The 14,123-nt window shown below is 39.4% G+C and overlaps 3 protein-coding genes across 3 annotated transcripts; 2 read left to right on the plus strand and 1 right to left on the minus strand.

The window, feature by feature from the left end:
• Positions 1–749: 749 nt before the first annotated feature.
• Positions 750–1,691, minus strand: LOC140947592 (histamine H2 receptor-like). The gene has a single exon (XM_073396741.1). It carries the CDS (start codon positions 1,689–1,691, stop codon positions 750–752), a length of 942 nt encoding a protein of 313 aa, XP_073252842.1.
• A 3,218-nt stretch (positions 1,692–4,909) lies between these two features.
• LOC140947596 (uncharacterized) lies at positions 4,910–6,833 on the plus strand. The gene is made up of 4 exons (XM_073396744.1): positions 4,910–5,097; positions 5,214–5,268; positions 5,659–5,693; positions 6,240–6,833. Exons 1-4 carry the CDS (start codon positions 4,945–4,947, stop codon positions 6,705–6,707), a joined length of 711 nt encoding a protein of 236 aa, XP_073252845.1. The 5' UTR covers positions 4,910–4,944; the 3' UTR covers positions 6,708–6,833.
• Positions 6,834–8,804: 1,971 nt separating this feature from the next.
• Positions 8,805–12,996, plus strand: LOC140947603 (uncharacterized). The gene is made up of 4 exons (XM_073396753.1): positions 8,805–8,946; positions 9,051–9,105; positions 9,927–9,961; positions 12,419–12,996. Exons 1-4 carry the CDS (start codon positions 8,908–8,910, stop codon positions 12,878–12,880), a joined length of 591 nt encoding a protein of 196 aa, XP_073252854.1. The 5' UTR covers positions 8,805–8,907; the 3' UTR covers positions 12,881–12,996.
• Positions 12,997–14,123: the final 1,127 nt, after the last annotated feature.

Consider the following 14,123-nt stretch of genomic DNA (forward strand, 5'->3'; position numbering starts at 1 on the left):
TAAACTACAGAAATTCGTAAGAATATGGCAAGAAAGCCCAAAGAAACCTTATACAACATGCGCTTTCTCTAGTAAATTACAAAAGATAGACTTAATATTAATTTAACTGAATGGCGAAGGCAGAGTAACAATAATGCGAAGGAATAAGGTATCAAAAAAGGAATAAATAAAAACTTGAAGACAAAACAGAAAGCTGAACGTTGATCTCATGTAGTCAGACCAGTAAAAATATCCCCCTTAGAAATAATAACTTTACAAATCACAAACTTTCAAAACGGATAGCAACGATAAACACGAATTTGGAAATGACTCGGAAGCATGTTGAGAACTGGCAGTTTTAGGACTGAGGAAAAAATAGCAGAAAAAAAACTTAAGCTTGCCATAATAGTAAAGACAAATCACATGAATCAAGTGACATGTGTAATATCAGGCACAATAATGGCAAGGCGGAATAAAATGACATTATCTTAACTATATTAGAAAGCCAAAAGCTTACTGACATCAGTATGTTAACATGGCCAAATTTTTATGACCTAAACAACTGTACTCTTTAGGAGCGGCGCTCAAATTTTTGGTCAGTGACATTGCTCGTTTAGTATGAACTTAAGATTTTTTTTTTTTTTTAGTGAATGTTGTTGCATGACTTATTAGAGCCTTTCTGTTCACAGTCAGTTCATTTGAGTGCCACACAAAACAGTTTGTCAGTCAAATCATACGGTAGATTTAAGGTAATACGTAGTAGTGATTTATTATTTACAGCATACAATCTTTTTGTAAGCTTCTCGAAATTGTTTTTGTGTCAAACCGTAAATTATAGGATTGACCGCGCAATTTGCTACCCCAGTGTAAGGCATGAGAAGGTAAACGTGTCGTTGAAGACTGTAGTCTCCTCGAATCGTGTCCAAAATCTCGATTGTAAATGCCGGTGTCCAGCAGATCAGAAATGCAATCAGTATGGCAAAAAGAACTTTCGTCACTTTGACTTCCGCAGCAAACAATTTCTGGTCGTCATGGTGCAGCGAAGACACGGCGACTTGCACAAAATGAGCGCGAACTTTAAGAAACACTTTCAAGTAGCAAAATGCCATAACTGGGTACGTAATGACGAGCAAGATAAAATACGGGACAAGAATAATCGGCAGTGTGTTTTGATCTCCGCTCTTGCAAACAAAGCAGTTCACTTTACCAGCATGAAAACAGAATTTCTGCTGGCAAAATGGAATAACAAAAAATGCAGAAAATACTGCACCTGTCGTGATTGATATCAGAACATGCTTTCTGGTGTAGATCTTCTGATAAGTGCTGGCTGATTTTACAATTTTGAAGTAGCGATTTAGCCCTATAAGACTCAAATTCAATAGCGAAAAGCAGGCGGAGAAATAAATTAATGCGCCCTGTATCTGACATATTGTTTCACCAAAGGGCCAATGTCCGATTATCGTTACGACGAAAGCTATAACCACAGAAAGAAGTGTCAACAAAAAGTCTGAGATTGTCAGGGCGGATATGTAGTAATGCTCAATTTTGCGTTGTGTGCGGAACCTGTAGATTGCCAAGCAGAGAAAAATGTTCCCCATCAGTGCCAAGACCACAATAACTATGGCAGAAGTTGATTCGAGAATCACTGACCACGCTTCTCTGTTCTTTAGAGCATCGTCCATTCCCTTTTTTCTTTCAGATGGATTAATCATTGTGTAAAGCAAGGTGGATTAGAATTGTTTCTTTATGGCTTTTCTGAGCACAAAGAACTCGCTAATGTCAGAAGATATATATCACCGTATCGACTTCACGTAAATACAGTATATTGAGGTGAACTTTCCATGCGCTTTTATTGTGTTGCTAAAAAAAGTAACGACCATTTACATCTCAAATTGCTGTTCCATTGAATAATTATAAGTTATTAAAATCAAATATTGTCACAATCTCATAGTGTCACTTTATTCGAAGTTTTCTAAGAAAACGTCGTGTTTTATTAATTTCGCAACGCACTTGAACGACGTTTGGAGCCGGCAAAAAAATGATTGTAACGGTTTTTACACTCTGTTTTTCTCCCAGATTTTTCATGAACTATTGCTTTGGAATGCTCCAGGAGGACCCCATATAAAATCTCAGGACCATTTGAGAACAGTAACTTACCCAGACTGATTTAATTGGTGGCAAATACGGGATTAAAAAATATTCAAGGTCTTCAAGGATTTCGTCCCAAATAGTTTCCTATAAGTTAATTAATTAAATTTTCTTGGTGCTGCAATTTTCGACAGGTTCATGCTACACTAGAAAAATAAGAATGCTTAAAATATTTAAGATATTTCTCACTTTTTCCTTTATTTTTGCAAGTATAAACGACTAAATTATAAGTCCTACTGATCTGCCTTTACTTAGATAATCAAGCCTGACACCTGTTAGTTGTTTAATAATTTTCTTATTACTCAAACAAGAACGGTTAAGAGAAGAATTTTTGTTAAAATTAGTTGTTTTAATTATTTGTCTTCTGGTAATCACTTTATTGGTTGCTTTATATTATTCGTATTCATAATTCTGACAACAAATTATCAGAACTTAGCAGAAAATACAAATATAACCTAGCAAATGGGCTATTCGAGACAGCTATGCAAACCCGAGATAAAGTGATTAGCGCGCGAAAAGCAAACATCTTGACGTCGCAACCATGTTTACATACTCTAATGCAAACACGCCTCTCGGCCAATCAGAGCGCGCGTATTATCTTAGTTGTTCTACATTTACAGATATCTTTTCCTATGTCTTTATTTGACATTTAGCTTCAGGATCCGGTGACTTGAATCCCCGGATCCCCGTCGCTGTATAAAAGGATCGCGGCCTCCGGGAATGAGATTGAGGCTGGGGCCGCTCTTTATTTTTTTAGTGATTAAAAGAACGGGTACTTAGAGGCACATACGAAGAATCAAATCTGACTAACATTTTCCTATGCCAATTACAGGTTTAATTAACAAATCTGTGCAAAATATCAGCTTTTTATAATAGTGACCTGGTCGAAAACCCATCGATGTGAAACGTCACAAAGGAAGAAAAATTTTTAGCCAGTAACTTTTAGCTTTTCAAGATGTACATATAACACTCGGTGGAGGCCACTCACACATAATAGAGTCCTTTGTAATACATACTCCGTAGATGACTAAGGGTACGGGGTTAAGATGATCTATCCGTAATTATCTATAGAAGTAATTTACCCGGTGTTTCTGAAGGTCTATACTCAGTGGTCTATTCACAACTGACTGCTAAGAAAGCAGATTATAATGATTGAATCAAGCAACTTGTTCTTCAGCCATGAAATATGTACTGAGGAAGATACTGGTCAAAAAGAGCTTAATTCATAAAATCACGAGTGAAGCTTTTCAGTTTGGTGTAGAAACTTGAAAATAATTTCACCTTCAAAATCCTCAAAAGGAACATTTATGACAACATTATTTTTTTTTTTTTCACTTAGCCAGTGGGTCTGTCATAGTAAAACTAAGACGTTTGTTTTCAATATGTTTTAAGCTGACCAATCAGAAGCGTCCCTAGTTTGACGCCAACTTCGTTCCCCAGTGCGAGAGAGCAAGGAGTGAGAGTAGGAGAGGACCCTGGAAACGAAGTTGGTTAAATGCATGCAGTTGGATCCCGACAGACCAAGTGCAATCAACTTTCCTGGTTTAGATTAGCAAAACAACAACTTTACACGTACATAAAAAAAATCACGCTTTTTTGTACATTTCTAAGCCGTTGTTGCACGACTGAAACGCGGTGAAATTGCCTAATTTCACGCTCTGCGCCGAGGACGGGAACACAAGACAACAACTTTCTTTTTCTTTTTCTGAACTTTGATACAGTCGTTTAGAATTAAACTTCAAAAAATTTTGGCAATATTTGACGAATTAAACGAGAATGAATAAGCGCGATGAAGTTTGAAGCAGCGCAAATTCACTTTTTAAGTGACGTTTTCGTAGCCGTCGCCGTCGTTTGTTGCTTCAGCACCTCAAAGGTTGATTTCCACTGACGCGTTTTTGGCTACGCTCGTTAACCGGCACGTAAATTTTAATCACGTAAATAAAATAGAGGCAAGATAAAAAGTGCTGACCTTAAACGAGAAGTTGAGCGAGGTTCAACTTTTACCTCTACGAGCGACCTTCCATGCAATATTGCCTCTATCTTATTTTCGAAAGTAAATTTTACACACGTACGCACGTAAAAATTATGCCACACTGAAAATCAACCCTATTAGTTCGCAAAGATCGTAACTCTTTCGCTGCAGTGAGTAATTTCAGTTACACAAGAGCCGGTGGCAGCAGACAGGCTAAGTACAGAAAAAATGCAAAGTAAAACCAACTGAAAGGTCCCCCGCCCCCGCCCCCCCAAAAAAGGCCTAGAAAATAGTGACCCAAGCTGGATTGAGTGTCAGTGAGGGGAGTCTAAGAAACCGACCCTGTGAGAGATCTAAGTACACCATACGAAAAATGTGGACTCATATCTCTCGTGTTTCAGTCTAATTAAAACAGTAAGATAAAAGGTTTCACAGGTTGGCATGTATCTGTCTCATATCCAATAAATCTGGTGCTTAAATCGCTCACAACGCATTTTCGTTGAAACGTCCGAATCGCCTTCCCATCAATGATTGTGCAACTTTGCAATCTTTCAACTCAAGAAATAACAACCCCAAGCCTTTAATTATCCGGTCTGATAACTATAGGACAGTGCCTAGCTGGCAATAATAATTCGAATGGTAATTTCTGAACAAATGCAATCTATTGACTGTGATAGGCCGGTTTACTCAGCCTATTTCTTAGACCTAATAAGATTGGGCCTAATAAGATTGACACATTTAACAGTTGTTATAACACAATTATCGACAAGTTAATTAGTTTTGGTCGTTGCTGCGGCAATGATAACTGACGTTGCAAAAAGAGGTAAAGGCTATTTCAGAGTTTTATGACGAGGATGAAGGTCGCAATGTTCAAGCTTCTTTTCATTGTCCTGACTCTTGCTTTTCAACTGGCAAGGCATAAAGCTTTAGCCAGCAGAGCCTCTTCGAATGAAGCGGCTATGAATATTCTGTCGAAATGCCCCCAGAGCAAGTGTTTGGTAAGGTTACCTCTCAACCTTTCCATAAGATACGGTGGCTCGTACCATCAAACATATTCCAAAGTTTAATTGTAGTTCGCTTTCGGGTTTTAATACTTTTTTTCTTTTTTTAACAGACGGATGCAGTCGCCTGTCTTGCTGGAGCACAGTGCAGCGGTCCTGAAAGTTCAGGTGAGGAAAAATAACCTGAAGTATCCCATTCGGTTACGCAGCGAAAAGTCATTACTTTCAAAGCCACACCCTTGGAGAAGAGAGAACGTGAGACAGTTTGGTTTTAACACCAAAGGAAATTTTCCAAAAAAAAAAAAAGACACGCAGATATTAAAATTCTTTAGACACAGCCAAATTCCTATGAGCAAACTTTCTTTGACTGGATTAAGCTTTTTAAAATTTATCTAATCACTTATTATCACTTAAACACGAGACGGCTATTGCAATACAGTTGACCATGGCATGGATTTTTTAATAAACCAGTAACCTCATCGTGACTTTTACCATACGAGAAATTATACAATTAAATCAATTTTCTTATAAATGTCTGTTACTTTTGATAATTTACAGATCAAACAAAAAAGCTGGAAAATCTAGAGAAAGAGGTGAGGTTACCATGAAAGGGCGCTTTTTTTAAAACCTTCAATTAAACTAAGTTTAAAGTGGAAGGCTTTTGCCATTTAGTTTCTTAGCTACAGTAAATTTTTCGTTGGATATTCGTTTTGTTGATACGGTTTGTTAAGTTACCCGTGAGAAGGGGAATTTGTTTGGACAGGGTATTGAGTCACGACGCATTCACTAAACATAAAGCCGGATTCATTCCAAAGATTTCGTTCTTGCCTTTCATTCTCGAAATCTTTTTGAGGTAAATTAATCCTTTGCTTTGTAACAAAGTTACGTTACAAACCACTGCTAGCCGAGATTAACTGTTTTACTGTGACTAGTGCGACGAGGTCGCGAGCTAGTATTAAAATCCCCCTTTTTTGCATTTCTAGTCAAAGAGAGACAAGTTTGTTTAGTTCAATCGGTTAGTTTACCTATATTTATTTAGCTGACGCTATATAATCTGGTAACCTTCAAATCCCCTTCTTCAGTCAAAATTGCTAAATTTTTTCATTCTGTATTTCGTTCTTGAAATCACTGATTTGCAGGTCGCCAACTTAAAAGCAGAGCTGGCAAAAGCGGGCAAACCTTCTGGCTTCGCCACGCTCGACAGCAATGGCCGCCTGCCCCACAACCTTCTTGACGCAGGTTATGATAAGTACTCTGCGTACGACTTGGCGTGGCAGTCTCTCCACGTGGCGGCTGCTGCTGCCTGTAGAGGTAGCACTGCTTCAGGAGGAACTGGTTGCTGTGAAAACCAGGTGATGGCAAGAAACACTGCTGAGAGGAAGACGTGTGCTCAGATTTGTGCCCAGACTGTTTTCCGCAACTGTGACGCAGAGGTTTCTATATATGGAAAGAAAGGCAAGGCAACAAAGAACGGAATGATCGTCGGCGCGTTTTACAATTACGCCTGTAACCATGGAGCCAACGGAGGAAGTGAGGTGTCCAGTTCTGACGAAACTGTCATGAACTACAGTTACCCTTATTTCAGCTTTTGTTGCTGTCGAAAGTAGCATTGGCAACGGTTTTATTACAGGGCGATTAAATCATTGTAGTGAGGAAATATAGAATAAGAATCTATCGCCGTTTACTTCTGGTAATGAGTAAAAGAAAAAATAAAAGGTTTCACTTGGGACAAACAGCCGCGTCTGCTTTCTTTGCCCACTTCTACCATATTAAAAAAAAATCCCCCCTCCCACCCTCCACCCATCCACCCACTCATCATAACAAGAGAAAATCAAAATAATCCGTATGACTCTTTAATAATAATAATAATGATGATGATGATGATGATGATGATGATGATTTGGAGGTAGCACATCCACAAAGTGGTTCTTCGTCTAGCTGATTCCTGGTAGAATTGGAATTGGGAAATGTTGGTTTTTGAAGAGAGGGGAAAACCGGAGAACCTGGAGAAAAACCTTCTGGAGCAAAGGAGAGAACCAACAACAAACTCAACCCACATATGGCGTCGACGTCGGGATTTGAACCCGGGCCACATTGGTGGGAGGCGAGCGCTTTAACCACTGCGCCATCCCTTGCTCCCCTCTCTTTTAGTTGAAGACGACTGTACTTAAATAAGTACCTTTTCCAAACAGCAGTTTAACAAGCTACCCCTTTTTAATTTACCCTGGGGACAGACTTTCTTACAAAAATGAGAGGGGTGTTCGCCGTACCATTAAGGGGACTTGTACTGCTTCGTTCGCGTTGGCCTCAAAAGATCACCATTAGAACTCTCGCAGGATCTTCAGAGGCCGTTTTGATACCTCTTGTTGGTTAAGGGTTCAGCCTTGCCCAAGATGTGAATAATTCCGCTACCTTTCACATTTAAGGGTGTTGTAAACTTTTCCGAAGAGCCTCCCCGCTACTATTATATTCCTCGGGTAATTTTTATACTTTTCAGCGCTCCGCCTTTTCAATGCAAATTGTATTATTTAGTAAGATAATCTCGGATATTACGAGGAAAGGGGGACGGGGGTCGGGGAACGGGAAGCGAGCATGGGTAGTTGAAAAAAGAAAAAAGGGAACAGCACAGGGAATGGGTAATGAATTTCGGTTTTCGGTTTCCATTTTTCATTTTCTCGTTTCCCGTGCTTGTTCGGTAACATTCAGGTCAGAGGGGTAACTTCCCCTTTCTTGAAAGGAATTTTCCTGAAGCCTGTTGACTAAACAGATTACCATCAATTAGTTAACTGGCTATTTGAGCAGAGCATAACAATGCGTTTTTTCTTTGGGGGGGGGGGGGGGGGTAAATCTCAAACTCACCCCAAACGCAAGCTATCAGTGTTGTCGATCATTCAGATCAATTTTCTGTGATTTCAACCCTCGTAAATATCATCACAGTCAAGCCCTTTTCCCTACTTTTAACCTTTGTCGCCTATTTCCAGGTCGCCTACGAATTAAGATCTTGACGATACTGTTTTTAAAGCTCAGTCTGAAATCTGCGCCTCCTAGCTGCGTCGTTGTCAAGATCTCAGGTAATGAACCCAGTCTGTCAGCAATGCAGAAGAAAGCACCCAACGGAGAGGTAAAATATTCCTTGTTCAAAATCAGGGCAGGATCACTCAAGTGTTTGGGATTGTTCCTGGTTGTCTCATGGATGGACGGTTTTTTTAAAGGCAGTAAATAAACTGAATTAATTAGAAAGGCTTTAAGTTTTGTTTTCAAGAGTTGCGTTCAAACGTGTACATCAATTAAATTAAGTTATTCATCATAATAAAAGCCCTGCATTTCTTTAAAGGAGAAATAAGAAAAATTCATCGTTGACATTGAAGTGATTATTCTAAATGCTGAGTAAGTACTTGACGTGAATGTTTCATTTGTTTCAGAACTGCGTTCAAATAGTTATCTGATGCATGACTGAATAACGCAAATTAATTAGAATGGCCATTTCTAAAACAATGTCAATAAGCTCAATTAAGTTTACTTTCTTTTGTCTAATTTGATGGTGACCTTCCCTTTCACATTCAGCCCTCCAATAGTAAAACACGACTATTGAACAAGTTTCTTTTCTTTGTTTCAAAAGTAAAGAATGACGTTGCAAAGACGGATAACAGACAATAGTTCCTTACAACACAGCATTTCAAACTTTTATATATGAAGATGAAGATGAAGGTCCCATCTTTGAAGATTATTTTCATTGTCCTCGCCCTTAACGCCATCCCAGCCAAGCAAGTCGCTTGGGCCAGCAAAGCCTCTTCGACTTCAGCAGCTATGAGTATTCTATCGCGCTGCCCCCAAAGCAAGTGCTTGGTAAGATTCCTTTCCCGCTAAAGTTGGCCGGCTTGAGCCTTGACTTTACAATATTTTACGTGTTTCATTTTTGAGATATTGATTTCTCTTTCTGTTAAAATTAGACGGATGCGATTTCTTGTCTCGCAGGAGCGCAGTACAGCGACACCAATAACTCAGGTGCGAAGATGAAACACGCTATCATTGATATTTTGAACGAAAAAGAAGTCATTATGCCCTTTCAACGGTTTTTTATGTTTTAACAGCCAAGTCAGTTTTTTCAAGATGCGAATATTTACATGTATAACAACTTTGTTCCCGGGATTAACTTAACATGGAATTTCCTCATTTCGGCCTACCTTTAAACATCCAATTGCCTAATAACTTTAAACTCGCTATTTACTAAATACCAGAAAACGGCTTTTTTTAATTGAAGGAGAAATGTCGCGGATCACTTCATTCAAAATCTTGCGGACGCGAAATTACCGTGTGGCACGAAATGTTTGCGGGAGTTTATTTTTCGGATTGGCGATTTTATGTGTTTTGCGGGAACTAATTTTTGCGATTAGGACAGATTGGTTTTTCTTACTGGGAATCAATATTTGCGATTTTCAGAAAGTACCCATGCCAGCACCCAGCATTGATAATATTTTTGTTTTTATTGAGTACGTACAATATATAGAAATACATATTTTCAAACAATAAACCAGTACCAGTTTCGTTGTATACCGTTTTGTTTCTGAATCAGAGACAAGTTGTGATTTAACAGACACGATTTCTTAGCACTGCATTTTTGTGTAGCGAATTTAAGTTAGAGAATATTCACTCTGGAGTACACTTTTGTGGAAAAAATGTTCGCAGTAATTTTTATTTGCGGGAACGTGTTTTTGCGGATCGCTGGAAAAATCGCAAAAATTAGAACCCGCAAAAATCTCGTGCCACACGGTAGTCACTTAACATATAAATTATTTTCTAAGTCGTATTTGTTTATTTGATTTTAGATCAGGCAAAAAAATTGGAAAAACTAGAGAAAGAGGTCAGTTTCTATTTCCAATCGACGGGTAAATCTAGAATTCATGAAGTAATAGTTATATTTTTGGTAGATTCTTATAGTTGTCTGTGTACAGTAGAAATTAACTTGTCGTGTTGTTGTCGTACAGTACTATATAGGAAACTACAGTCGACTCCCGATAACTCGAACCCTCGCTAACTAGAACCTCGCGCTAACTGGAACCAAAATCGATTTCCGCTGGATTTCCGTCATACATTCACTGTAGTTTTACCTCGGTAACTCGAACCCTTGATAACTGGAACTCCCGCTAACTCGAACCAATTTTCGTTTCCCCTGGGGTCATTTTCCATATAATTTTCCCCTCGATAACTCGAACCATGTTTTGAGCCCTTAAAAAGTCGGGAAAAAAGACGTCTACTTGCGTTCGAAACATTGAATTCTGGACTTCCTACTGACGTGCTGTAGGAGTTTAGTTTACTTATGGAGGCTGATGTTGATTGTCACAGGCTAACGTTAAGCAGCTTTTCTTCGCAAAAGAGTAAAACGCATGCTCTATTTAGGCTATCTTTTGTTTACGTTAAGTTCTGATTTATAATCTAGAAGTATCTTTTAATTTTCGCTCTCGTTTTCACTTGACATTTCTACAATTAGATGTGATTAAGATGTTCACTGTGCGGTGAAAACTGTTTTTTAGCCTACTCTCGGCTATTTTCTTCGAACTCCCGATAACTCGAACCTTTTTCGGATTTCCCTTGAAGGTTCGTGTTACGGGAGTCGACTGTACAGTCGACTCGCGATAACTCGAACCCTCGCTAACTCGAACCTCGCGCTAACTCGAAGTAAATTTTGTTTCCTTTCAGGTCATCTCTATACAAATTTACCCTCGATAACTCGAACCATGCTTTAAGCGCCTGACAAGTCGAAAAAAGTGTTCTAACAACCATGTATTCTTTGCCCTTACGTTTTTGTCAGTCAAGTTCAAATACAGTGTCCAGCACTGTGCGTTTTTCAAGTTTTGAAGGGTGTATATTACTTGCATTCATTCCCCATCCCATTTTCTTATTTCCGGTTATTTGCTTCGAACTCCCGATAACTCAAACTCCCGCTAACTCGAACCTTTTTCGATTTCCCTAGATCGGGAATCGACTGTAGAACCAAAAAAGGTCAATCTTCGTGCCATTTTACATTCTTTCTGGAACTTTCCTTCACAAAATGTGTTTTACCGCTGTAATTAATTCATGTCAAGAGGAGGATAAAGGGGACAGAGAAGGCATCCCCCATACACACCCTATTCCATAGGTAATTCGTCTCGAGTTGTTTTTAACACCACAGATCTCAAGGGGGATTACTAAACAGCCAATCACATAGCGCCAATGTGTTCCGCGTGGATGAACCACGCTCAGAGCCACGCGTCCTTCACGAATTGACGCTAAAAAAAAATGGCGGAAGACGCGGAGAGCGATATTGCTATTCGTTTTGTCGACGAAAACGACTAAAGAGAGATTTCTGCTAAAGCTGTGTCAGCGAAACAGAAATTAAAAAAAGAATCGCCCTTCCTCTCTTGTATAGAGCTAACAGTACAGCAGGGAAATCCTTAACACACTGAATATTTTCTCAGGATCATTTATAATTTACAGTTTGAAGAGAGCAATTTCTGGTTTGATATTTATTCTTTTATTAGTTTTTTATTATTCGACAAAATAACACTTGGCGTTCTACTTGCTTTATTGTACAAACGACCGGTTTCAATAGACCGGCGAAATTTCTCATTTTATTAAAGCACTGAGGTTACGACAACTTCGAGTTAAACTGATTTCACGAGTTGTCAAAGAGTCCAGCGATTCCCTTTTCCCAGGTGAGCGCCGACTCATTTCGCTTCAATATTCAGAAATGCTCTCGATCTCTTTACGCTTTCATTGCCTTTCGCCGGACATGTTTTGCACGGCGTTTAGTCATGCGAAACCTCCACGAAACATCCACGCTGCACGCGAGGTAGCTTTTTGATCCCGATTCTAAAAATAACTCGAGACGAATTACCTATGGAATAGGGTGTGTATGGGGGATGCCTTCTCTGTCCCCTTTATCCTCCCTTGTTCATGCAAGTTACTGATTTTAATACTGGCGTTGGTTTAAGCCGTAATAGACGTATGAGAACATTATAATAAGCATCAAGCCTTACTCAACCCAACAGCAGATTTTTCGCCCCATTTGTTTCTTTTATGGATAAAGACGTAATTTTACTGAACTAAAAATTCTTAATGAACTTGAAAAAGAAAGATTGTCTACGTCCGCCACATCAGCATTAAATTAATTTAATTAAGAGATAGTCAGTTAAATTGTGTCAACATATGATCCACTCAATCAATGGCTCTTTGGGCTACGTATAAGACTCCTTTTTGAAAATTAGTAGTCGTATATATTCAGCTGAAAAGTTCAAAATGAAATCAAGTAAGCATCAAGTCTTTCACTCGTCACTTTCAGGTCGCAGACTTAAAAGCAGAACTGGCAAAAGCAGGTAAACCTTCTGGCTTCGCCAAGCTCGACAGCAATGGCCGCCTGTCCCACAACCTTCTTAACGCAGGTTATGATAAGTACTCTGCCCACGACTTGGCGGGGCAGTCTCTCCACATGGCGGCTGCTGCTGCCTGCAGAGGTAGCTCTGCTTCAGGAGGAACTGGTTGCTGCGGAAACACGGTGATGGCAAGAAACACCGCTGACAGGAAGAGTTGTGCTCAGATTTGCGCCCAGACTGCTTACCGCAACTGTGACGCAGAGGTTTCAATCTACGGCAAGAAAGGCAAGGCCACAAAGAACGGAATGGTCGTGGGCGAGTTTTACAATTACGGCTGTAACCAAGCAGGCAGTGGAGGAAATGAGGTGTCGAGTTCTGACGATTCTATCAGAACCATTGGTTACTACAGTTTCTGTTGCTGTCGAAAGTAGCATCCGCAACAGTTTTGTTACCAGGTTGATTAAAATCATTGTAGTAAAAGAAGTATAGAACAACAATGTATCGCCATGATTTGTGGTAATGATTGAAGCGCAAAATAAAAGCTTAACTTGGGATAAACAACTGTGTCTGCACCCCTCTCCCCAACTCCCCACCCCACAATAATGCATTTCAGAGCGGATTGAATCGGCACCTATAAAACCTTGAACGTGTACTCAGCTTTCTGTTTGTCGAGATGAGTCTTACAAAATTTTCTTCGATTTCCTTTACTATTTTTGTGAGTCAAAATATCTTGACTAAAGCTTATAGACTACTTTCTAGACCCTATGCATTGACGAGGTCTCTATAACTTACGTAGCTAATATATAGGAATAGAAAGGAGAAACAGTTCAACTCTCTTTTTGCTCGCTCTCAATCTCTAACTCGGCTAAGGCTGTGTCACCATTACACGGTTAGACCTTCAGTTTTTGGTCAGAGATTCCCTTTGGGAAACACCTTCAGCTTACCCGGACTAATTTTTTGCTTGCAGAGTGAACAAGGTGGTCGGTGGTTAACACACCACTGTTACCTCGTGCCCTGAAAACACTGCTTCTTCTGGAGGGTTCTACGTTTTGACTGAGCAAATGTGATTTTTGCCGCTTCGGTTTCATACTGAGCTAATAAATTGCCAAAGAGAAGAATATAAAGACGCTACAGGACGGACATTTTGGGGGTATTCTAGTTCCCCTGATAAAACCACATTTTCAACAATCTTGTGGCGATGTATCAAAGGCTTTGAAATCAGTCACGTGATTTCTAAGTGCTCGTGGTTCCATTTCTTGAGTGTTAGTATAATAACTCAGGGCCCAGTTGATCGAAAGCGGGTTACATTATCCTAATGTCTGGTTAACTTTTAATCGCTGGTTACTTCCGTAATTTAAAGAACAGTTAACGCTGACCTCGTCTTAAAACGTAATCTCGGAAAGTTTCCTCTTAAGGAACATGTACATAACATACTTTCACCTTCAAACTTATTTTAAAAAATTATCACTTCGTTATCAATTTGTCACTTAGTTGGTCCTGTTGCATAGTTATTGTTGTCATAATACACCGTATTCACAAATGGCGGACACGCGGGAAAAAACTGGTGCCTAGTCATGAAAGCGAGGCGTTGGAGGGTAAACAAAAATTGCAAATGAAGACTTTCAGTGAACTTGCAGAGTGTTTAGCATGGATTCCACCTAAAATAACTTTGTA

Source organism: Porites lutea, chromosome 9 (assembly GCF_958299795.1).
Source record: "Porites lutea chromosome 9, jaPorLute2.1, whole genome shotgun sequence".
Classification (NCBI taxonomy): Eukaryota; Metazoa; Cnidaria; class Anthozoa; order Scleractinia; family Poritidae; genus Porites; species Porites lutea.

Excerpts from the sequence above, each read along its gene's own strand:
- LOC140947592 (XM_073396741.1), bottom strand. The coding sequence starts at position 1,691 with ATGATTAATCCATCTGAAAGAAAAAAGGGAATGGACGATGCTCTAAAG.
- LOC140947596 (XM_073396744.1), top strand. The coding sequence starts at position 4,945 with ATGACGAGGATGAAGGTCGCAATGTTCAAGCTTCTTTTCATTGTCCTG. Across the intron at positions 5,269-5,658 it reads CAGCGGTCCTGAAAGTTCAG|ATCAAACAAAAAAGCTGGAA; the intron begins GTGAGGAAAAAT and ends GATAATTTACAG. Across the intron at positions 5,694-6,239 it reads TGGAAAATCTAGAGAAAGAG|GTCGCCAACTTAAAAGCAGA; the intron begins GTGAGGTTACCA and ends ACTGATTTGCAG.
- LOC140947603 (XM_073396753.1), top strand. The coding sequence starts at position 8,908 with ATGAGTATTCTATCGCGCTGCCCCCAAAGCAAGTGCTTG. Across the intron at positions 8,947-9,050 it reads GCCCCCAAAGCAAGTGCTTG|ACGGATGCGATTTCTTGTCT; the intron begins GTAAGATTCCTT and ends TGTTAAAATTAG. Across the intron at positions 9,106-9,926 it reads CAGCGACACCAATAACTCAG|ATCAGGCAAAAAAATTGGAA; the intron begins GTGCGAAGATGA and ends ATTTGATTTTAG.